Source organism: Balaenoptera ricei, chromosome 10 (genome assembly GCF_028023285.1).
Source record: "Balaenoptera ricei isolate mBalRic1 chromosome 10, mBalRic1.hap2, whole genome shotgun sequence".
NCBI lineage: Eukaryota > Metazoa > Chordata > Mammalia > Artiodactyla > Balaenopteridae > Balaenoptera > Balaenoptera ricei.
The window spans coordinates 26,964,463-26,990,403 of record NC_082648.1 but is presented as its reverse complement, the minus strand read 5'-3'; the positions used below and the strand labels follow the sequence as shown (position 1 = coordinate 26,990,403).

Here is a 25,941-nt window from a genome sequence, read left to right as displayed (position 1 = left end):
TAAGGAAACAAAAATTTTATTTACTTTATTACTCTTAATGTTAGTGACTAGTATACAATCAGTATAAATTGAGACGGAAAACATGCGTTGTTCTCTGGGATAAAAAATGGAAAGAGTTAAATGTGACAAACTATGGCCCTTTACCTACAGAATTATAAAGTAGATACACAGGACATCTTGCCTCTCCTTTGGGGGTTGTTTTCTAATCTCATCCCCATCTTCACTGCCCAGGGCTATTCTGCTCTACCTGTACCCTTGCCCAATAAAAACTCTTATTATTTGCACACTATTATGAACGTGACTTTCTTAACAGCCATCTAAACTAGCAATATAAAAAGCACAAACGCAAGCCAGTTCCAAAGAGTAAATGGAAAGTACAGCTTGCATATTGTGGTCTTGCTATGCACTAGGTATTCTAAGAAATATCTGTATTTTTCTATTTCTTTAGACTATTTCAGTGCTGTCATTAGCCTCACTATCCCTTTTTTGATGGGCCCAGCCAGCTTTTTCTCTTTCCGTGTATTTCTAGATGTGCCTCTGTATCTCAGAAGCTGTTCCAATTCTGAATTCCCGTACTTTACATTCCTGCTCTAGCCACTCCTTTCTGAATAAGTTTTCTTTTACCTTTTTCTGCCTGGGTGGGTCAAGCACTCTGTCCTCTTCTTTCTTTATTTTTTTGGTAACAGAGGATGGTTACTCTTAATTCTTTATGTTTCAAATTTCTCTCCATGCACATCAGCTTTCTGTTATGAATGCTGATACCTGAGGTGCAGCTCTAAGCTGCTTTCCGCTGGATTCTGTCACCTCTTCTTCTTCTACCTCACCCTGACAGTTTCACGGCTTGCTCCATCTACGCTCCAACCTTTGCCACCAAATTTAGGTGTCGCTTATCTAAAGTGTGTTTTTTATAGCTCTCTGGGAGTTCCAGTTCTCCAGTCTCTTCCTCTTGGTATGTTCTGTCTTTCATGATTTCCCCGAGTCTCGTAAGACTTTTGACAGAGCTCTGGACTTGTTTCTTAGCTTTTCTCTCACCCTGCTGCATCTCTCATTGCGCCTGGGCCCTGCTTTGTGTCATTTTCATAGTGATCCTGAGTACTGATGTCCCACCTTCAGTGTTTATTGCTCATCCTGTCTGCAGGTATCTTCATGTCTGTTGTTTAGCTCATGCTGCTCCCTGAGCCTCTGGTCAACCTGTGCATATATCTGTCTTCTGAGTATTTTCAGATTCAGATTCAAGTTATGCCTCTCAACTCTCTCTGAGGCAAAACTTATGGCCCTCCCTTTTTCCAAGGTACTTTCTTGCTGCAATCTCCACACCCATTTCCATCTTTCTCATATTTCACTTCCTGTGTTCCAACTGTAGGGGTGTGTTTTCTACTCTCTCACTAATTCATTTTCCCCTCTTTCAGTTGTCTTCCTGTTCTAATTAAGAGTGTACATTTCTTCTTCCTTCAATTCTTTCATTCAGGTTTCTTTTTCCCTTTATGTATCTTCAATGTATGACTCCATTTCTACATGCCTGCTTACATATATTCTTTATAAGCTCTTCTCAACCTTTGTCACACTTCTTCTCTTGCTTCTCTTTATTGTTGCTCCTGGCAAAATTCTGCTTCTCCCAATTTTCAAAAGACTCTTATGAACTCTTCTTTGTGTATTTAATTAACCAAAACTAAAATAAAATTCCTGAACCCTAGGTTCCAGTTCTCAATGCAAAACCCTAAAACACAAAATACATTCATTCCACTAATTAAAAATCAGATACTAAAAATTCTGGTTTTCTGGTTGGCCCTCAGCCCAAAACCCTTCCCAGCAAAAAAAAAAAAAAAAAAAAAAAACCCAAAACCAAAACAAAAAACTAGGAGCATAGGAGCATCAGTCTTTCGTCATCAAAATAACTCAAATTCCACACTTAATAAACTTTGAAGAGAGGGATGTGGTTCAAGTCCCTACTGAGTTACTGGCTATGTAACTTCAGCCAAATGATCTAACCTCTCATTGATAAATGGGAACATCTTTGTCTCCCTGGTTTTGAGAATTTAATTAACTAACTTGCAAATAATCTAATCTAGGGGTTGGCTAACAGGGTATGCCTGTGGGCCAAGCCCAGCCTCTAGCAAGTTTTGGTAAAGTTTAATCGGAACATAGCCCATGCTCATTCATTATTCTACAGCCATTTCTCACTGCAATGTTAGAGTATTTAGGAGAGACATTATGATTTGCAAAACCTATCTACACAGAAGAAGTATGCCAACCCCTTGTCTTAAGTCACTGTGATTAGAATTCTCTTGTTAAAAGGAAATAGATCACTACTTCTCTGTCCACAGCATGAGAGAAAAAATAAGAGAATGTCTTCCTACCACTCATACAGACACTGAACTGCTTTTTAAAAGAATATGGATAAAAACCAAACTTCACAATAGTTTCATAACTGTAATCCAGCTTATATATGACAGAGTGCCAGGTAAGTAAAATAAAAACTTAAACAGACGGCTTTACCTATTTCTTGGTTGGCTTCCGGCATCCTTTTCTCCTCAGTCACACATTTTAACCAGTCTTCTTTTGTACTTTTTATTCCTGAAACTATTTAAATATTCATTTTCAGATCTCTAGATATTGCTATTCATCTCTTTTAGTACTATAGTGAAGGAAAACCATGTAAGCCTAAATTAGATTTTAGAAGGCATCAGATATATTCACACATAACTAAAAAGGGCCTGGAAAAATGCTTTCTCCCATATGACGTGCCTGAATCTCACAATTTAAAAGTTTACCTTCATTATGTAATTATGCTTCTCCCACTTGGGCTGAACACCAACACATTTCAAGGTACTTAAGGGCACATGAGACAGAATGTACCTCACACTGCTGCTGCACCCACTTCCAACCAGGCCCTCAGATTCTAAGGATCTAGTTTTAAGAACCAAGTGTAATCACCAGTACTTCACAAGATGAATTTTATACTCTATATACTCATATATCCCTACCACCTTCCAAGAAAAAGTACCTTATTTACATTGTAATTTTATGCACCCAAACAGATACTGTCTGAACACAGTACAGAAGAAACTACGATTTCCATTCAAATCCTTTAGTTTTCCAATCTGGGTTTCTCAACACAATGTTTTACATATACTATCCACAACCCATAAATGTTTCCTTCTACCACAAATAATGAGTCCTCTATTTTCTCCTTCCATCTTGCACTACATTGAGAATTCTATCCTTCAACTAACCAACAGTCATGATTTCCATTCGGGTTTGGTAACTCAACAATGGACAACACTGCTTCCAAGATCCTCTCATTGCGTATTTCATGAGTAGACTACAAGGTACCACTTTAACTTTAGTGATAACACAATCACCAACTGCTTCAAAGATGACAGGAAGTCAAACCACTTCCATATGTACAAAAAGATTTCATTAACATTACATATCTCCTAACATTTAGACCAAAATTTCAAATTCACAGGGCTTTGAAACTGCAAGCCCCAAAAGAGAATGAACAAAGGCAAGACCTGAAATAATGTACACTTGATGCTTTTCTGACTTAGCACAAAGAATGTTTTTCACTTCTTGGCACAAAAGGAAATCTTTGTATTTGGCAAACCTTACAATTTTATATACCTCTTGTCTTTAATGTGAATGTAGTATAATTTAAAATAAGTGGGACACAAACTTAAAACAAATATTGCCCAATGAACCATCAACTTACTGAGAAGACTAAATACTAAGTAAAGGCAAAATGCATTTAAGTCTCTCCTAGTTACAGGGAAGTCAGGAGAGACGCTCTGTCACTTGCTGAACTACAGTATTACAATGTTGCAGACACCATCAAAAAAATCATACTGGACCTTGCACAGGAGCTTGCTCCTTCCTAGGAGTAAATGGCAGATCCTTCTGGTCTTCAACAGGGTTTGTATTCTTAAATAGTCCATCTGGACATAATTTAAACTCCAGCATGCTTAGTTTCTCTGTGGTATCTTTTACAGGTAAAAGGGTCTTAGGTTTACTTTCTGGTCTCTTTTCTTTATTAAGCTTCCTGGGTGAACTGTCTAATTTTGTGAGACAAATGCGCTCACGTTCAGTGCATTTAAATGCAACTCTGTTCAGATACAGTTTCCTTTGATCTTTTGCTTGGGAAGCCATTTGGCTGAATTCAACGTCATTATTTACATTACTTAAATTTTTGTCTAATTTGGTTTTATCAATCCACATTTTATCAGGTTGCTTTCCACCAACTGTTCCTTTAATATTCCTTGAAACGTATGTTTTAGACTCCTTGGAATGATGGGCTTTGAGGTTTTTACCATGGCTTGTACCAATATTTAATGATTCCTTAGAGGTCTGTACACTGCCATTGTGTCTCTCATTTGATCTCCCACAACTTCCCACTCGCGTAGAAAGTTTATTGGACCTCATATACTGAGAATCACATGGTACGTTTTTCAGATAGTTTTTCTTTAATGCTTCTTTATGCTTCTGCCTTGATAAATACTCCTTTGGTGATAGAACTCTATTAATTTTAGATGAGCTATCCATAGAGCCTGAGGACTTAACATTTGACACTGTCTTTTCTTTAATCCTGGCTCTTTCACCTGTGGTTGAGAAAGGGTTACAGAATTTAAATGCACCACCTCCCACATTCTTATTCTGCTCTTGTTTATCATACTTCTTCCTCTTTATCTCTGAATCAAGTATGCTCCCTTCATCTAACTTCTTTTCCAAAACTTTTTTAGAGCCACCTGCTTTCAATTTTCTCTTTTCCGGTGATACTGACTGTACCAAAGAACCATTCTTCACATGCAAATCTTTATTTTTACTTGTCAAAAAACCCATCTTTGGTTTTAGTGGTCGTAAGTTTTGTGCCATGAGCTTCCTCTGCAGGCTCTCTTGAGAAAATTTTGCAATTTTGTTAGTGGAATGAAAAGTTATCTCATGAAATTGCAGTTTTCTTTTTCTTTTGTGACTCTGCAAAGAATCTGGTTTTTTATCACCTTTAGATAAAAAGTGACCAGATAATTCTTGTTCTGTCCTTAATGAGCTGTTATGTTCTGATTTGGATTTATCTTTTATATTCCTGCCTTGCTCTGTTTCAGGAAAAGGTTTTTTCTCAACTGGACAAGTCAGAGGAATCTTCGGCTGATTATTTGGAGGACTGTTAAATGCAATAGGAACATCTCTGTCAGAAGTTCTCTCTCCTTGTTTATAACCATTGGTCTCCAAAGGAGAATGTGGATCTTTCCCTTTTTCTTCCTTTGAAGTTGAGTTCTTAGTGGAATTACACTGGCATTGAGGTACTCCTTCATAAACCATAGACAGCCACCCCAATGCACAGCAACGGACATCATCTTTTTCTGAATCCAGTATTACAGAATCACAGGTTTCTTCAACTGTATGTGCTTGTGGGTCACACTGGTTCCCTTCTTTTGTGACAGGCTTTTCTTTCTGAGGCTCTGTCAGTTTGTCTACCTCATTGGGTTGATCGTCCTGTTCAGGAAATAATTCTTTCATTTGCTCTGAATTTAATATTGTAATTTGTATCTGGTCTGTTGAGTCTTTGGAGTCACAACTGGTTTTATCACAAGTTTGAGCTTTTGAGATTCGGTGTGCCATTTGTTGGACCACAAAACCTTCATGCATGTTCACAGGTTCAATACCATAGGGAAACTCTTTTAAAAGTTCTGACAGCTGATCATGTAGGTATAAGATCGATGTCTTATCTTTGAGATTCTCATTTGTTGTAGGATCCTGGGCCGCTTCCTGAGGGTAACTATCGTGCTGAATAGCAGCTGGTGAACACATATCATTAGCCATGCTTTCATTTTTAGTGATATGCTCTAAACTGCCTTCCTCAAGAATTCCACTCTTTGCTCCAATGTACTTCAAAGTCGATGGTTCTGGAGGTTGCAGTGACTCTGACTGATCAGTTATTTTATGTGAAACATCTGTGCACTGTACAAAATTCTCTTTTTGAAAGACAAAGTCTTTATTTCCAGTGATATTGTCAAATTGTTCATTTTGTCTATTATTCATTACTTGGTGATTGGGTAGAGGTTTCTGTGGCTCAACCTTTTGCAAAGAGGGCAAGTTGAATATCTTTGCTATTTGGGAATTATAAGCGGTATCACCTTCAACAAGAGAACAAATACTGCCAATCTGTAATACATCTCTGCCCACGATATCACTGTCCTTTGATATATATGTGGTTTGCTGATCACTCACAGGACACCGGATATCTGGTTCTGATTTGTTATGCTTTCCTTGACTGGTATTAGGTGTGACTTCTGAATTAGTATTAGTTGATTCACTTTGCTTATCCTTCTGAATTAGTGGGAAAATCTTGGTGCTTGTGGTACTTGTCACTGGTTCATTAACATTCAAAGCAGCAGTGTTTTCCGTTGATTTGTTTTGTAAGCTACAAACACTGCCTTCTTTAATAACTGGATACATTGTTTCAGGTAAAGCTTCAGGTGTTATACCTTTGACAGACAATGTTTTGACATCTGAAAGAATTAAGGGTGATACTACAGCAATCCCCTTTGTAGTAGTTGCTCCTGAAGACTCATAATTCTGTGCTACCATTGATAAAACTGTTTCTTGTGAGCTGTTTACAATTTTATTCTGAGAATTTCCCACAGTTGAAAATGGACTCTTGTCACAGATGTCCACAGGCTTTGAAATTCCAACTGCTGTTGTGTTTGTTTTTGACTCATTACACTGTTTTTCTTCCGTAGGTTCTGAAGGTTGCTTTTTCCACAAAGAAAGACACGTTGCTAGCAATTCCATGGAAAAGTGAGAGTCACTTTTAGAAGACATTCCATTGAAGGATTTATGCTCAAAGTAAGAGTTGTTTGAAATCTTGGCATTTATATTACAAGTACTTGGAGTACCTGGAGTTTCCATGGGTTTCAAATTCACTTGGTTACCAGTGTTCTGGATATTTGGATTCATTTCAAAACTATGCAGTTTAGAATCATGAATATGTTCATTAGTATCTTTTAATAATTTCTTCTGAGTTTTATTTCCAGATGCAAGTAAACTGAGAATTAGCCTATTTTTATTTGGATATTTTGAAACATATTCCTCAAAAGATGTAGACTGAGGAAGAGAAGTTGCTTCAGAATTTGTTGGCACATTTTGTGCAACGTTGACTAAATTTCCTGATGAAAACTGGGTGTTATTTAATATTGCCTGGGTAATCTCAACAGTTGATGTCTTTAAAGAACTCACAACTTGTGAACAGCCAGAATTTAGTAAAACAGAACTGACTTGGTTAAAATTTCTGTCCTGAAGGTTGGAATTCAATGCATTGTGTGTTCTATTTGTTTCTTCTGCAGATTCCATTACCGTTGGTGGTTTATCCTCCACAGCATCTGGAGGGCCTAGGGTTACCTGTGGTCCAGACTGGATTTTGGCAGTTTGTTTCAGAGACAACCCACAATTTTGAGCTGATTCACTGTAAGAGTTATTAGTTGTTTTAATACAACCTGCTGCCATCAAAAGATTTTTATTAATTTTAATTTTCCTTGCAAGGTCCGAAAACTTCTTTTTTATTTCTACTAATGTTTTAATATCCCTCACTAACTTTTCTTTTGTGGCACTTGTGTCCAGTACTTGATTTGAAGTTAGATTTCGAGAATCCACTCTTTTCTCTTGATTATTTTGAGTAAGAGCCTGAACACCATCCACAGAAGATCTAATAGGTTCATTAAAAGGCTGATTGACATTGGTATTTACTCTCAAGTTACAGGAATTTCCCATTGTGTTGAAATTTTCATTAAGGTTTTGCCACTGCTGCTGAAAGCCTCTACAAAAGTCTTTTCTCGTTTCAGGTAAGTGCATTTCTTGACTCTGAGGAACTTCCATAGAAGTGTGTTTAACAACATGCTGAGTACTTTGCAGAGGCTGGCTTGCATACCTACAGTCATAAGGAGGAGGAGGAGGTCTTTTGTCAGTTTGAGTAACTGCATATTGATATGATGGTACAGTTCCAATCTGCTTTGACTGTAAAGTCAGGGCAGGATTTGGAGATTGACTATTTTTAACTTGTAATGATACAGATGACATAGGGGTTTGTTTCTGAAGAGTAGGATCCTGCAAAAAGCTTTGTGATGAATAACTATATTGCTTTGGAAGTGGTCTGTAATCTGGGTAAGTCAACCCACTGGATGCACACTGCTGTGCCCAATCAACCTGTTGCTCTGATAAAGGTAGGTTAAGTCTCGGGTTTCCTTGATAAGTTATAGGAACTCTTCTGGAATTAGAAGGGATCATTTGTAGTTGCATAGAATAGGTATCTGATGTTAGAAATTGATTCTGTAGTGCACGTACATTGGGTGTATTCGTTCCAAAACCAGTCTGATGAGATACAGTTGTCCCTGTATGAGAAAGCATAGAATTCCTCATTGGTGAGTTCAACCATACATCCTGTGTAACTCCTGAAGACATTTGCAAATCGTGATTTGGTTGTTTGGGTCCTTTAACATTTGCATATGTTATTCTTTCTACTGAAGTTTGTGAGGTCACAATGGTCCCACTATGCATATCAGAAATAGGGATTTGTTGAGGAGTTTTATAATTTCTGATGTTGAGCAGCGGCTGTGAAACTGGATTTAAATTACTGAGAAATAGGCATGGTTCTTGGTTACTTCCAGGATGGTTTAAAGAACTTTGAGATGCTGTGGTAAGTGTGTTTACTAAAGCTTGCTCCAAAAAAGATGCCTGTTTTTTAGGATACTGTGGTGGTAAGGTGACACTCTCTGATTTTGCATTCCAGTTCATTGTCGATTTGATGCAGTAGCAGTGTATTAAAAGCCAGCTGTTTTGAATGTCAGGAATCTGTAGGAAATAAAGATCTTTTATTAAAAAGCTGTTTTGCCAGGTCAGAATTTCTAAGATAATTTTCTTAGTTTACCTTATCACCAATGCTGACTATGTCTAGCAAAATTCCTGAAACCTCAGACTAGAGAAAGCTTCATCTCTGATTTGGATAAGAGGAACAGCAAAGGAAGATGTAATAATAAATATGGCAAATGTCAATAAAATTTTCTGGCGTGTTCAACAGAAATTCATTCTACCCAATATAGTTAGTATTTTGTTTGTTACACTTAAGAGACAATTACTTTCTGCATTTATTTATTTTAACTAGCTCTTTATTCTAAGTAACCCATGATCACTGCAAAAAATAAATTTTTTTAAAAATCAAGCATATACTAAGAAGCCCTTACTACTGTCCATCTCCAATGTCTAACTCCCTAGCAGTATCTACTGTTACCTTTCTTTCAGAAAATTTCTATATATAAAAAAACACCAATACATAGATAAAACCTCATCTTTTAAGACAAATGGAGTCCTACCAAACATGCTGTCTACAGTTAGCCTCATTTTCATTACTATACCTAGGATATCTTATCATTTCAACTACACACATATCTGTCTCACTGTCTGCATAACATTCCACTTTCTGTGTATATCACCTTTTAACCATTTCTCTATTGATGGACATTTGGTTTTCTTAAGTTTTTGCACTTATAAACTATCCTATACTAAGAATTCTTGTATTTATGCTTTTATATTTGTGCTGTTTCTGCCAATTCCTACAAGTGAAATCAATATGTCAAAAGACACTAAAATCATTTTCATAAGCAGTGACAAACTGCCTTCCAAAAAGACTGAAATAATTTATACTCTCACCAACAGTACAGGGACATGGGACATATCTAAAAACAGACAAATCTGTAACAAATGATAGGGCAAACAAAGTTGACTTAAACGTATTAATAGTATACCAAACAACTGCAGAACACACATTCTTTCCAATGCACATGGAATTTTTACCGGTACTGACCATATGGCTAGGCCATAAGCAAATCTCATTTTTGAAGGATTACAATAATTCAGATTAATTCACAGTGGAATTAATCTAGAAATTGTAGAAAAAGAACCTAGGAAACTGCAAAATAATTAAGAAATAAAGAATGCAGTGAGCTCTGGTGTCTCTTCCTCTAATTATCCAATAGGATACCAGACCTACTGAATCAGATCCCACCCTTATGACCTCATTTACCTTAATTATCTCCCTAAAGGCCCCACCTCTAAAAATAGTCACACTGGAGGTCAGAGCTTCAACATATGCATTTGGTGGGGGGGTGGGGGACAAGACACACAGTTCAGTCCATAATGGGCTCCCAACCCCATGTTAACATATGACTTGAGGATAATTTATAACATTAAATAGACTTATTTAAAAGAAGACTGGGAAGCAATCTCTGTATTTATCATACAAAGTTAAAAATAACAAGTTAATCCAAGGAAAAGACAGAGTGAAATAAAATGAGAACAGAGATTCAATAAGTCACAAGTTGGTAACAAATAAAAATCAATAAGCCTCTGACAACACTGATCATCATAAAAAAAAATCCACTGTATTGGGAAAAGAGGCTATCACTAGATCTTACAGACATTAAAACGGTAATGTATTTATCTTGAGTATTTCCAAACATTTAAAATTTAGGTGGAATGGAGAAATTCCTTGAAAAAACATATCCTAACATCTATAATTAAATATCTTCACAAAGAAAACAGCAGGGCCATGTGGCTGTACTGGAGTGTTCTACCAATTACGGAAAAGATAATCCAATATAACCTCTTTAAAAGGATAAAAGAGGGAACACTTCATAGCTTATTTACTGAGCCTATCATACCAAAGCTGAAAAGAAAGACAATTAAGAAGCCAATCTCTCAGAAACAAACAAAAAAGTCCTGAGCAAAATGTTAGCAAACCAAATGGGGTGATACATGAAAAGGATAACATCATGATCAAACTGAGTTTATTTCAGGAATATAAAGTTTGTCATTGAAAATTAATCAAAGTAATTACATTATAATTATTTTTAAAATCACATGATCATTTCAACAGATGCAAGAACTTTTGATAAAATTCAATTAAAATTCATTAAAAGAACAATTGTATAAAACCAAGAATAGAAAGAAGTTTCCTTAATTTTGATAAATGGTAATTTCAAAAATTCAGACCAACAACAGTAATATTATTATTAATAATAATAGATAACTCAAATAAAGATGCCACTATCACCCACTTCTATTCATTGTTGCACTGGAGATCCTAGAAAGTATAAGAATTGTGAAGGAAAATATAAAGCTATTAATAGACGTTATGTAGAAAATCCAAAACAATCTGTAGATCTTTTAGATCTATTACATGATGGGTCATAGTGTACTCAAACTAGATTGAAGAAGGCACATGTTACCATGTGTTTAATTTCTTGATATGTATGTTTATTTATGTATTTGCTCATAAATAATACATAGAAGGGAACCTTTTGAGGCCTGGTGTCGAGCATGAAATAAAGCCGTGACTAGAAACTGACTCCATGACTTCAGAGGTTTCATTTTTTGTCATTGCTGTACCTGAGCCAAGATTGATCTGTGCATGCTGGAAGGAAGAGGCAGACATTTTGGGTATCTCCTGCCAAGGTGACCTAAGGTGACACAGGTGGCATTAGAAACTCTCCCCCTCCCAAACTGAACATCTGATCTTGGAGATAACGTGCTCCTGGGACTATAAACTTAGGTGAGCTGGGACTGTTTGCATTTGAGACAAGTGTTGCTGTAACTTCATCTCTTGTCGAGGATCCATTCACCGAGGCACTGGCCACCAGAGGCTTTGCCCAAATGGACAGTCTTCACCTCATCACTTGTGACCCAGCAGTAATCCAGACCTGCTTGAGTGCCTCATTGAGGAGACTAGTGTCTTGGACCAACTGGACTTTTCTATTATGGATGCATGGACTTGGTTCGTTACAAGCACTTCGTGCTCAAGTGGTTTTAACTTTCATTCTGCATTTTTACATACATTTTTGCTTTCTATTTCTCTGCTTGCTTCTTCTCACTTATGTGAAAGTCAAAGTCATTGGTGAACTCTATGTTTGTCCTGACCTGTCATTTGATTAAGGTAGTAAAGAAACCTCCCTCTCTTGAGAGTTTAATTTGTCGGGGAGCCAGATCACCCTTGTCCAGCATGACAGCATGCACATTTTGGTTTAAAAACAGGTCCCAAGGAGAAAGATCTGTATATTCCTCACATGCTTTCTCCCAGGAAAGCTCCTTAATAAGACAACTGATTAGGGAGAAGTATAATACAAAGTAAAAAGCAGTACTACCAAGTAGCAGTACTACAAAAGAGTTAATGATAAATTCCCAATAATTTGCCCTATTTCTTATGTGAGCTTGGGGGTGGGAGGCTGTTACAGACTGAATTCTGTTCCCTCAAAGTTTATATGTTTAAGTCCAGTTCACTATATTTGGAGATAGGGCCTTGAGTGAGGCAATTAAGGTTAAATGAGGTCTTAAGGGCGGGGCCTTAACCCAACAGGATTAGTGTCCTTATAAGAGAGACACCCAGGTGTATACACACACAGGAAAGACCATCTGAGGAGACACAGAGAAGGTAGCTGTGTGCAAGCCAATGAGAGAGACCTCAGGAGAAACCAAACACATTGATCTCAGACTTCCAGACTCTAGACCTGCAGAAATTTATTGTTTAAGCTACCCAAGCTGCGGTTATTTTGTTAGGGCAGCCCTGCAGACTAACACAGAGCCTATGGGTAGGAAGAGAAATGCTCCTTACAAATAATTTGGGGTTGTTGGGTTTTTACCCCCTCTCTCTCCTTTGCTGGCATAGAAAAAAACTGAAGCCTGGAAAACCAACCTTGAACTACCGAAATTAAAAGGAGAGAGTTAAGGGACCTCTGTGGCAGTCCAGTGGTTAAGACTCCACACTTCCACTGCAGGGGGCGCTGGTTTCATCCCTGGTTGGGGAACAAAGATCCCACATGCCACTTGCCGCAGACAAAAACAAAAACAGAACAAAACAAAAAAGACTTTTTTCCTGACTGCAGCCTCTACTTTTGGATACAATGTATTCTTAGACCTTCTGAAGATATATTTTAATGGAGATAACCAGAGACAGGATTTCCATGTCTATCATTTAAATTTTTCTTGGAAAAATAAACTCTTTTGCCCCCAAATTGGCACCCCGCCCTCTTATCTCCCCTCACCTGTGACAGCCATGGCATTTACCTAACAAATTCCAGCTACGGCTGAACTTAAGAACCTCTCTGCACAGGAGTAGCCAAAGTTTTCTGGGGAAAAAATACACAAGTCAACAAAATGAGTTCACAAATTGCACATATAAACAGTGCCTGACAATTCTACTTCATTTTGTTGAAATTTTATTTATATTAAAGTAATTTAATTTTTCCATTCTTCTCTCCTCCCTGGTCCCCTGCCACCCCAACCCATACACATGCTCCCCCTACTCCGCTGCTTATATTTCAGAGAGACAAAAATAGCACTATCCATCATTCTCCTGTCACCAAATCTATAAGACACAGCCTTGTAAATGCAGTCTGTACTTACAGTATCAAATCTCTACATTTAAAATCCTGCTCCGGGCTTCCCTGGGGGCGCAGTGGTTGAGAGTCTGCCTGCCAATGCAGGGGACACAGGTTCGAGCCCTGGTCTGGGAGGATCCCACATGCCGCGGAGCGGCTGGGCCCGTGAGCCACAATTACTGAGCCTGCGCGTCTGGAGCCTGTGCTCCGCATCAAGAGAGGCCGCGATGGTGAGAGGCCCGCGCACCACGATGAAGAGTGGTCCCCACTTGCCGCAACTGGAGAAAGCCCTCGCACAGAAACGAAGACTCAACACAGTCATAAATAAATAAATAAATAAAAGAACGTGAATTTCAAAAAAAAAAAAAAAAAATCCTGCTCCCAGGAATTCCCTGGTGGTCCAGTGGTTACAACTAAATGCCTTGACTGCTATGGGCCCGGGTTCGATGCCTGGTGAGTGAACTAAGATCCTGCAAGCCACACAGCACAGCCAAAAAACAAAAAACAAAAACCAAAAAACAAAAAAACAGAGAGAGAGAGAGATAAAATCCTACTCCCTTTCCCTGTATTCCCAGTATCAACCTGTCTCTACTGGATTAAGTCAGTTACACATACACGGGCGCACACACACACGCACATACGCACATACGCCAGGATTACTGGTACTCAAAAAACACAACAAATAACCTCACTGGGCCCTACATTGTTCAGCTCTCTACTCTCCACCCTCCCACACACACCAGTTACAGTCTTTTAACTTGGCTAAAAATCACAAATATAACAAATCAGATTTTAAATGCTTAAGACCTTTAAAGGTAGAAACAAATATGATTTTTTTAAAAGTAATTTGTGGGACTTCCCTGGTGGTCCAGTGGGTAAGACTCCAACGTGCTCCCAATGCAGGGGGCGGGGGTTCAATCCCTGATTGGGGAACTAGATCCCACATGCATGCCACAGCTAAGAAGTCCACATGCCACAACTAAAGATCCTGCATGCCACAACTAAGACCCGGCACAGCCAAAATTAAATAAACAAATATTAAAAAAAAATAAAGGTGGGACTTCCCTGGTGGCTCAGTGGTTAAGAATCCACCTGCCAATGCAGGGGACAAGGGTTCAATCCCTGGTCCAGGAAGATCCCACATGCCGTGGAGCAACTAAGCCCATGCGCCACAACTACTGAGCCTGTGCTCTAGAGCCCATAAGCCACCACTACTGAAGCCCGTGCGCCTAGAGCCATGCTCCGCAACAAGAGAAGCCACCGCAATGAGAAGCCTATGCACCGCAACAAAGAGTAGCCCCCGCTCGCCACAACTAGAGAAAGCCCGCACGCAGCAACAAAGACCCAATGCAGCCAAAAATAAATTAAATAAATAAATAAAAAATAAAAGTAATTTGTGATTCCATAAAATAACAAAAAAAATACTGAAAAAATTATTAAAGAAGCTAAAATGCTACATTACAAAATACTCACTTAATGCAAAAACAGTGAGGGACAAAAAGATATGAGACAGAAAATAAAAAGTACAAACAGGAGATGTAAATCCAACTATATCATAATAACATTAAAAGTGAGTCGATTAAACAATCCATACGACAGAATGTCAGATTATATTTTTAAAAAATGGCTAGCTAACTATATGCTGTCTCCAATAGGCATACCTTTGAGTCAAAGATAAAAACAGATTGGAAATAAAAGGATAAAAAAAGAGGGACTTCCCTGGTGGTCCAGCAGTTAAGACTCTGCACTCCTAATGCAAGGGACCCAGGTCTGGTCAGAGAACTGGATCCCACATGCCACAACTAAAAGATCCCGCGTGTTGCAACTAAAGATCCCACATGCCACAACAAAGATCCCTCGTGCTGCAACTAACACCCGGCACAGCCAAATAAATAAATAAATAAAAATTTTTAAAAAGGGATAAAAAAAAGATATTAGGCATATAACAGCCACAATAAAGGGAGAATGACTATACTAATTATCAGAAAAAATACACTAAAACAAAAAATGTTACTAAAGAGAGACTTTTTATAACCATAAAAGGGTCAGTCCACCAAGCAACATATAACAACTATAAACATATACACACTTATGAGAGCATTAAGGGCTTCCCTGGTGGCACAGTGGTTAAGAATCCACCTGCCAATGCAAGGGACACGGGTTCAAGTCCTGGTCCGGGAAGATCCCACATGCCTCAGAGCGACTGGGCCCGTGCACCACAACTGCTGAGCCTGCACTCTAGAGCCTGGGAGCCACAACTACTGAGCCCGTGTGCTACAACTACTGAAGCCCACGCGCCTAGAGCCAGTGCTCCATAACAGGAGAGGCAACTACAAAGAGAAGCCCGCGCACTGCAACGAAGAGTAGCCCCCTCTCACCACAACTAGAGAAAGCCCGCGTGCAACCGTGAAGACCCAATGCAGCCAAAAATAAAATAAATAAATAAAATTAAATTTTAAAAAAGAGAGAGAGCATTAAAATACAAGAAGTAGGGACTTCCCTGGTGGCGCAGCAGTTAAGAATCCACCTGCCAATGCAGGGAACACGGGTACCAGCCCTGATCCGGGAAGATCCCAAATGCTGCGGAGCAACTAAGCCCATGCGCCACAACTACTGAGCCTGCGCTCCAGAGCTCACGAGCCACAACTACTGAAGCCCACACACCTAGAACCCATGCTCTGCAACAAGAGAAGCCACCACAATAAGAATGCCACGCACCATAACGAAGAGTAGCCCCCGCTCTCTGCAACTAGAGAAAGCCCATGCAGCAACGAAGACCCAATGCAGCCAAAAATAATTTTTTTAAAAAATGAATAAATTTATATAAAAAAAATACAAGAAGCAAAACACAAAGTGAAAAATAGCCAATTCACCAAGAGTCAAAGACTTCAATTCCCCACTTTCAATAGTGAACAGAATTGGCAGGGGGAAAAAAAAAAATCAACAAGGAAATAGGAGTTTTCAACATATTGTATACACCCACATTTCTAGTTTCCAGTGCAGATTAAAAAAAAAAAAAATTCAAACAACTAGAGTACTTTAGGTTGCAGGTTAGTGCACAATTGTCCATTGGTTGCTTTGTAGTTTTAAGGTTCTCTACTCTCTGGCAGTTACTATGGATTGGATCCAATAGTTCATGTACTCTTGTCAAGTGGCAAAAGGGTCAGCAAGCAGCCCAGTGACAGGTGCATGTGCCAGCAAGCTATGAAAGCACTAGATTCTTATATTCTGTTGTGGGGAATCTTCCTAACTATGAATAGGTATAGGTAAATTAGCAAACCATAAATAATGATCCTTGATATAGCCGCACAAAGTTTGGCTCTACTAACCCACCCATCTGGCTGTAGGTTTTACGGTTTGGAGAACAAGCAATACTAATATGTTGATGCTGATAAACTGTGGTGGCCCTCACTGGGAAGGGAGGCAAGCAGCCCGGGTGTGTTGACATTGATAAAGTGCTATGGTCTACACTGGGGGGATTTAGAGTCATAATTCATATACTCCTATTCCAAAGAGAGAATCCATGGAGGCTTCCTGTGTGTCATCACAAAAACAGTCTTTTAAAATTTTTAATTAAAAAAAAACCTAAAGTCTATCTTTAGGTCTGACAGTCTCTGGATTGAAATCTTATATATATTATTACTATTACTTCCTGTGAGAAAAGTGGGACGAAAGCAAGTCACTAAAATCCATGGCATAGGAAGTTGTGAATAGCAAGTTGTAAACTGCGAAATTAAGATGAATTAGTGAAGCTGGAAAAAAAGGGAAGTGAGTGGCTGCAGTAGACTATAAATGTAACAATGCATGCGGATTTTCACATAAAATCTTCATAAAGACCTTACTAACGTTAAGAAAAGGCTTGTGAATTTTTTTTATTTTAAAATATTCTATATCCATACAATGCAAATATGGTTTAACTGGAAAGCCTCCTTTATTTGAAGTCAGACTTATTACAGAAAATTACAAACCAAAAAATAACCTAAAAATCATACCTTTGAAGAATAATCATATTAATATCTATCTTCAACACAAATGCACAAGCATTTACAACCACCAACAGAAAAAACTCTACTGAAATGGACCTATCATATTATGGTTTACCATGGCCAGGCTTACTTTAGGCCAGAAAAAGTAGTAAGAAACAGAACATGAAAGGGCAAATTAAGCCACATCAAGAATTTTTTATATGCAAGGGTAACCATTAATTTATCAAAGAAACTGGAACATTATTATAGTGAAAGATAATGCTATTCAAAGCCAAGAGTGATAGGCTTTTAAAAAGACTGTCTCAGGGAAAAGCAAAAGATGCGTATCTAGGGACTTCCCTGGCAAAACAGTGGTTAAGACTCTGCGTGTCCACTGCAGGGGGCACGGGTTCCATCCCTGGTCAGGGAACTAGTATGCCGCGTGGCGTGGCCCAGAAATTAAAAAAAAAAAAAAAAAAGATGCATATCTAGACAGTTGTCTAGCAGGCTTCAATAAATGTTTGTCAAATGAATAAATGTTATCTATAATTGTTGAACACCAAGTTAAAGAGAAGTCCCTATTTAAATCTGCAAATGGGAAAAAGTCTCCACCCCTCCCTTCGCATCTGTGTCAACCATAAACATTACATGATTTCATCTGTAAGCATTTCAGTACCTCAAAAATACAGGATTTCTTAGAAAATATACTCTTCTCATACCTGAAAAAAACATATATCTCTTCTGGTATTTTAAATTGGAACCTTCCCTTGTGTCTTTAGTTCCACTTCTAACGTGTTTATTTGGAGAGTCCACTGATGTGATTAAATTGAGGAAAAACCAGTATTTTTCATTGCAAAACTCATCTCCAATGGAAAAAGCTATAGATTCTTCTTTAAAATCAACAAAACCAGAAATACCAACACATAAGTGGTAAAACCCACTTCTGAGGAATTCCAAAAGTATCAAGATTTACTCAACCTATTCCAGCTCTGACTTCTTGTGTCCTTAGTCCTAAGAGAAATAAGGCTTTTATCAGTCCTTGAATTAGGCTTTCAAGAATAGACTACCCTAAATTTTACCTTTATAACACAACTTATAAATAGTAACAGCTAACACTTGAAAATTTATGTCAAGAACTGTATTGAATACTAAATACATCTAATGGTCACAACAAATGCACGAAGCCAAGCAGTCCTAAGCAGGAGAACCGCGGCTGGCAGGGCCACTGTCCCAGCTGTTAGGTCGGCTCTCTACACTGCCGCAGACAGAAAGGAGGCAAGACTGAATGGATTCTTATGTAGTTTTTTACCCACTCAAACAGCAAAACCAACTTCAGTGTCCCTAGTCCCACAAGGTAGTACCAAGGCGGATGAGAACTGTAAACCGCAGTCATCTCATAGCCTGCAGTTATACCCCAAGGGAAGGGAGGCTGTCAAGTCTTGAGTGCAAGTGGAACTAGGGAGGAAGAGAAACCACATTGTGGCATTTCTCAGGAGGCTGCCAGGAGGACCTGTGGGGTGTCCTGCCAAGGTGTGGGTCAGACTGAGATTAAGCTAAACTTTGCCTGTGAGCCTTTTAAAGGAAAAGAAGGGTCACCAGAGCCCCACGGTGAAGCTGTTCACCTACACGTCTACTCTCCAATCTTTCAGGTACCTAGCTCCAAATTCAATTCAGAAGCACAGGCCAACACAATCAGACACCCTACTTAATTATACTTCCTCTTAGGTAACACTGGGTAAGAGTGACTAGACAGTGACTCTCAGCAGGATGATCAGGCCACAACCAGGCTCCCCATATGTCCCAGATGCCATCAAGGTTCACCAGTCAGAGCCACATGGCTTCCTTCTGGGAGAAAGGAGAAGCGGGAATAAATTGCTCTCCTTTCCCTGACTGATTAATCTCAGTACAGCATGAGGTGTTGGCACTCATCATGATGGCAGCAGGAAATTCAGAGCAATGCGATGATCACTGGCGCTAGAAAGTTTACACTAGTTTGTTGCGTCTTTTTTTTTTTTTTTTTTGCGTCTTTATAGTAGAGGTCAGACAAATTTCAGACCACCTTTTCTAGGCGTATTATTCCCTAAAGTGGGAACTAAAGATCACAGAGCACACAGGAAGAAGTCAGTTATCCTTCCTTGGAGTTCTGCCTAGCAACTCATTTGGGCCCTCTAGGTTCCCACCTCAAGGAAACACGACCCATTAGAGGGGTAGTGGTCTCAAGTATCTGGAAATCCCTGACAACTGCCTCAAGTATAGATGATTAATATTTGGTAGGCAAGTATAAGCTACTTAACACTATTCTACTGGGGTACAAACTGCATTAGGAGATAAGCATCACTTATTACAATAGGAATGAGGCGATTCTGTGCCTCTTGAGGTAGACAAACTCCCTGAGTAGAAGTGAACAATTCCCATAAAGTATGCCAAAATGCCTCTGAAGAGAAATCTGATAAAAATCTTTTCCTCCCTGTTGGTTACCACTGTCATAATCGGCACATTATAGTGTTTGCTCTGGTAGTCCCAGGTTGTTGACAGGATTCCAAGAACTACAACAGAGGCATTTTGTTGTCATGGGGTTAAGATTCAGATTCTATAAAACTGGAGGTTAAGATTAATGATGCAAAGAGACCTCAAGTACCAGAAGAAACATACAGGACAGAATCTACCTTCTTGTCAGCAAGGTCAGGTAAAGGATGACAGATCCAGCAAGCAGTTAAATTCAGAGCCATAACTACAGTCTAGAAAATGCACACAAGAGGGTTCTAATCAGGAAACCATGAGAAATCATGACTAATAGGATGAGGTATTCAGGCCTTTGCCCAAGGACACAGCTCCAAGGACATCCACTCCCAAAGTCAGCAGCTGCTGAGTTTCTAAGTGTCCTTAGATTAAGATCTTCCATTGGCCTGTAGTTATACTGAAGATGGTGGCAACAGTCTGGAGTAAATTAGATTAATGGTTTCTAAGCGCCCCCTACCCCCATGATCAGTACTGTCTTCCTTCCCCACCAGCATAGGGAAGCCATTCAAATTTTGCTGGATGAGAAGGAATGGCACTCAGTTGTAAAGTGAATAATCCCATGCTCTAAGCCACCCTAGCCACAACACTTTGCCCAATGACATGATCATATAGAAGGAAAATGTAAAAACTGATAGAAATTGTGGCAGTGAATCTTTAGGGGCATAATGAAACAGTGACCTACTGAAGATGAATTTCTGTCATCCAATAAACATCCTTCAACTACTTCAACTAAAGTAACATGTAGCAAGAAACTGAATGCAGAAGCAGATATAAGAATCCAACCATTAGCCAGACATTAAAGGGATTTGCAAAAATACAAAACAATGCCACTCTTTTCACTGGTGTTTTGTGTTGTTTTGGAAAACATTTATATTAACATGTAAGGATTAACTGTGGTTTTTAAAATTATTATTCATTTATTTATTTTTGGCTGCATTAGGTCTTTGTTGCTGAGCGCGGGCTCTCTCTAGTTGTGGCAAGTGGGGAGCTACTCTTCGTTGTGGTGCATGGGCTTCTCATTGTGGTGGCTTCTCTTGTTGCGGAGCACGGGCTCTAGGCGCGCGGGCTTCAGTAGTTGTGGCACATGGGCTCAGTAGTTGTGGCTCACGGGCTCTAGAGCGCAGACTCAGTAGTTGTGGCACATGGGCTTAGTTGCTCCGCAGCATGTGGCATCCTCCCGGACCAGGGCTCGAACCCGTGGTCCCCTGCATTGGCAGGCGGATTCTTAACCACTGCGCCACCAGGCAAGTCCTACTGTTATTTTTAAATAAAATAGTTTTTAAAAATTCCTGTTTCAGTTTTTAATGCAGTAAACATTGATGTAACCTACATAAACAAATGTTCTTTAGGGTCTTTAAGAATTTTTACTGTATATAATTGCTTCCTGAGACCATGTGTTCCTGCAGTCTCCAGCTGCAGAGAAAGCATGTCCATGCAGCTCTCAATGGAGGGAGAATCTGGAAGCACACATCTATCTGACTTCTATGGACTTTGCCTATGCACATCTTTTTCCCATTGGTCCTATATTGTATCCTTTGCTGTCATAAACTTTAGCCACAAGAATACAAAAAGCGAGAAAACTAACAAAACCACAAGTTGGGTCTCTGAAAAGATCAACAAAATTGATAAACCTTTAGCCAGACTGAGCAAGAAAAAAGACTCAGATTACTAAACTCAGGACATTACTACCAACCTTACATTTAAAAAGAGATACTATGAACAACTGTATGCCAATATATTCAGATCATTTGGATGAAAAGGACAAACCCCTGTGATATTGTAATTTATAATAAGAAGTACATTATTAGGTCTTCATCCCCATCTCTGGCACAAAGCTCCTAAAACCCTCGGATTTTCCTTAGTGAGAGTGATAAAGGTGTCTTTTGTTATGTCACTGAGGTGACTTTCTGACTGCACCTAAGGATGGAGGCTGGTTGCCAGGAGAACCAACCAGATGATTTTGTAACACAGCAGGACCCTATGGGGCCTTCCTGGGACAGGCCTTCCCCCATATCCTCTGCTTTAGCTCCTCTCTGAAGTACCTAGATAATAGTATTTGGTGCAAATTTCCTGAGTTGTTGGACAAACTACATGATGAGGTTAACCCCTGTGACACCACCCTGCTGCCTCACCATCAGCCAATCAGAGAACTGTGCGCAAGCTGATCACGTACCCTGAGAGCCCCGCCCCAATCACCTGGCCTTTGAAAATGCTTTGCTGAAACCCTTCAGGGAGCTCAAGGCTTTTCAGGGCATGAGCCACCTCATCTCCTTGCATGGCCTTGCAATAAACCGTTCTCTGCTGCAAACTCTGACATTTCAGTTTGTTTGGTCTCACTGTGTTTGCGTTAACAATTAGAGGGTTGAACTTTCAGTCCCACCCCTCACCCCCAGCCCCGCACCTCCCTCCCCAACCCCACAGCTCCAGGAGGGGAGAGGAGCTGGAGGTTGAATCAGTCACCAATGGCCAGTGATTTAATCAATCATGACTGTGTAAAGAGGTCTCCATAAAAACCCCAACGGGCAGGGTTGGGGAGCTTCGGGGTTGATGAACACATGATCTGGGGAGAAGTGGCATGGAAGCTCCACATCCCTTCCTCCCATGTACTTCACCCTACACATCTCTTCCACTCTTCCATCTGGTTGATGACTCCTATTGTTAAAAAATTAAAAAAAAACAAAAACAACAGGTCCTAGGTTGGAGCCACTTGCCCCCAGGACAGCAAACTAAGATTTAATTGCAGTTTCAAAATCTCCCAGGACTTAAATTTCTGGAATTTCCTGGTCAGCACTAGTGAGGTAACCTTGCCTGAAACAATACTTTCTTTTCTTTTGCTAATAACCTCCTTCTCGGCCCGGGTTTCTATAAAAGGCTTCCATTCTGTACAGCTCCTCAGAGCTCCAATTTACTCTCAATTCATGAATTGTTGAAAAAAGCCAATTAGATCCTCAAATTTACTCAGTTGAGTATTGTGTAACAATATCCTTTAATATCCTTTGCAATAAACCAGTAATCTAGTAAGTAAAATGTTTCTCTGAGTTCTGTGAGTCTCTCTAGCAAATTAATTGAACAGAGGAGGGGGGTCTTAGAAACCTCTTACCAATCGATCAGAAACAGAGGAGGGGGGGTCTTAGAAACCTCTTACCAATCGATCAGAAATACAGGTATCAACCTGGACTTGAGACTGGTGTATGAAGTTCAAGGAGAGGGTCGGTCCTGGAAACCTCCAATCTGTATCCAGTCAGAAGCACAGGTGACAATGTGGGCTCGTGCATCTGAAGTGGGACTGAGGCTTCGACCTGTGGAATCTGATGGCATTTCCGGGTAGATAGTGTCAGAATTGAGTTTGTAACAGGGAAGAGCCAAATCTAACTACATGTTGGATCTGGTTCTTTTACTTTAACCTTTGCTTTCCGCTGCTTTTGTTCACTAAAAGGATACTGTATACATAATGGCCTGACTCAGGGAACCCTGCCCCTGAATGTTAAACCAAAGTGCCTTTGTTCAGGGAAGTGTCGGGACCCTGTCCTCCTGTGGATGGCTGCAAGAAAGAAGAAATCAACACATCTCCTCCTCCCTGAGGCTGGCCATTCCAGGGGATATTTGCAAAACTTATGGCCTTTTTACTTCACTTCCTCACCTCCTCCCCCTCTCTGTTCTATAAAAGAAACTGGCATCCAAACCCCGATAAGATGGTTCTTTTGAGACACTAGTCTGCCATCTTTTCCGTCTGCCGGCTTTCGGAATAAAGTCATATTCCTTGCCTCAACACCTCGTCTCCTGATTTACTGGCCTGTCGTGCAGCAAGTAGAGGGAGCTTGGACTTGGTAACAAGTTGAATTGTAGGACACCCAACTGATATTCCCAGAGAACTGGTTGTTGGTGGTATGGTGGGGAACCCCCACCCCACACACACTTTGGAATTGGGTGCAGAATCCCAAAAGACACACTGACCAAAACTGACTCAAGAAGATACAGGAAATCAGAACAGACCCATAAAGAAATTGAATTAATAACCAAAAAACAACCCAAAAAGAAATGGTTAGGCCCAGATGACTTTCTGGTGATTCATGCCAAAAATTTAAACATTTAAAACCCACTCTACAAACTCTTCTAAAACATAAAAGAGGGAATACTTCCCAAATCAATTTTGAGGCCAATACTAAAATCAGGAAATAAATAAATACATAAAATCACAATAAAACTACAGACCAATCTGTTATGAATATAGATGCAAAAATCTTCAACAAAATACTAGCGAACCAAATATAACAGCATATAAAAATAAGTATACGCCATGACCAACTGGTACTTTCCCAGAAATGCAAGACTGATTTTTTTATTTTTTATGTTGAACCAATGTCATATAACACATCAGTAGAATAAAGGACACAAACCACATGATCATCTCAAGCACATGTAGAAAAAGCATCTACTACGACTGAAATTAAATGCATCCTAAAATCCAACACCCTTTCAGATAAAAACACTAAAACTAGAAACAAAGGGGAACTTCCTCAACTGGATAAAAGGCATCTACAAAAAAAGCCACAGCTTTAAAGCCTGAATGTTTTTCCCTTTACAAGATCAGGAACAAGACAAGGATATCTGCTCTTGCCACTTCTATTCAACATTGTAGGTAGGAGGGGTTCTAGCCATGGCACTTGGCAAAAAGAAAAAAGAAAAGACATCCAGATTGGAAATTAAGAAATAAAACTACCTCTACTTACAGATGGCATCATCTTGTACATAGGAAGTTGTAAGGAATCCACTAAAAAACTAATAGAACTAGTTTGACTAGGTCGCCTAGTACAAGCTCAGTATACAAAAACCAAATTTATTTCTATACAACAATCTAGAAAACAATTCCATTTACAGTAACAGCAAAAAGAATGAAATACTTTGGAATAAATTTAACGAAAAGTAAAAATTGTACACTCTGAATATTACAAAACATTGCCAAAAGAAATTAAAGACTTAAATAAATGGAAACACATCCCACATTCATGGACTGGAAGATTTGATACTCTCAAGGCGGCACTACTCCTCAAATTGGTCTACAGATTCATTACAACCCTTACCAAAGTCCCAGATGTCTTCTTTGCAGAAATTGAGAACCTGACCCTAAAATTCATTTTGAAAAAGAGTATAAAGTTGAAGGACTCACACTTCCCAATTTCAAAACTTTAAACTACAAAACTAGAGTAAACCGCTACAGGCTCTTTGGTGGGGCCTTACGCCAATGGGTGTTTCCCAGAACTGCTGCTGCCAGTGTCCTTGTCCCCATGAGCCACAGCACCGCCCCCCCCCACCTCTGCAGGAGACCCTGCACTACCAGCAGATCTTAAAATAGTAACTGCAAATTAATAAGAGCTACCATTGAGCAAGGGTGCACATCACACTGGGAGCCTTTTTAGTTTTGCACTCTAATGGTACTGATGATCTTGCAAGCCTTCCCTGTACCTTGAACCTCTGTGGTTTCCAATGATGTTGCTGCCCATCTGAAAGGACCTGATGAGAAGGGGAAGAGCCAGCAGTCACGTCATCGGGACACTCAGGCAAAATATGGAGATACTCACATGGCAAAAAACTAAAGCCTCCTTCCAACAGCTATGTGAGTGAGCCATCTTGGAAGCAAATCCCTGAGCCTCAGTCAAGCCTTCAAAAACTGTGTGCAGCTCCTGCCAATATCTTGAAAATATCATGAAAAGCCCTGAGCCAGAACCACTCAGCTAAGCCATTCCCTGATTCCTGACCCATAGTAACTATATGAGATAACTATTTGCTGTTTTAAGCCACTAATATTTGGGGTAATTATGCAACAACTAATTATAATAACTAATACCAAAGGCTAAAAAAAAAAAGAAAAAAAAATAGAGTAAACAAAGTCATGTGGGACTGAACTAGGATAGACATTGATCAATGGAATAGAATCCAAAAACAAACCCTCATATATATGATCACTAGGAAGAAACTAGAATCCAGAATATATAAAGAACTTTTACACCTCGACAACATAAAAACAACTTGAATTTAACAGA

At 39.4% G+C, this 25,941-nt stretch overlaps 1 protein-coding gene across 7 annotated transcripts in view; it reads right to left on the bottom strand.

The window, feature by feature from the left end:
* The window catches only part of RESF1 (retroelement silencing factor 1), a 74,520-nt gene that overhangs the window by 43,333 nt on the left and 5,246 nt on the right, over nt 1–25,941 (bottom strand). For 3 of the 7 annotated variants that reach the window (XM_059935608.1, XM_059935610.1, XM_059935609.1), the window contains exons 3-4: nt 3,852–8,838; nt 2,497–2,580 (exon numbers count right to left, since the gene is read on the bottom strand). In XM_059935608.1, coding sequence (XP_059791591.1) covers nt 2,497–2,580; nt 3,852–8,781 — 5,014 coding nt within the window. In that variant the 5' untranslated portion in view covers nt 8,782–8,838. Of the gene's footprint in view, nt 1–624; nt 1,718–2,496; nt 2,581–3,851; nt 8,839–23,045; nt 23,209–25,941 lie in introns of all 7 variants that reach the window. The other 4 variants (XM_059935613.1, XM_059935612.1, XR_009505339.1 and 1 more) reach the window with 3 other exon arrangements.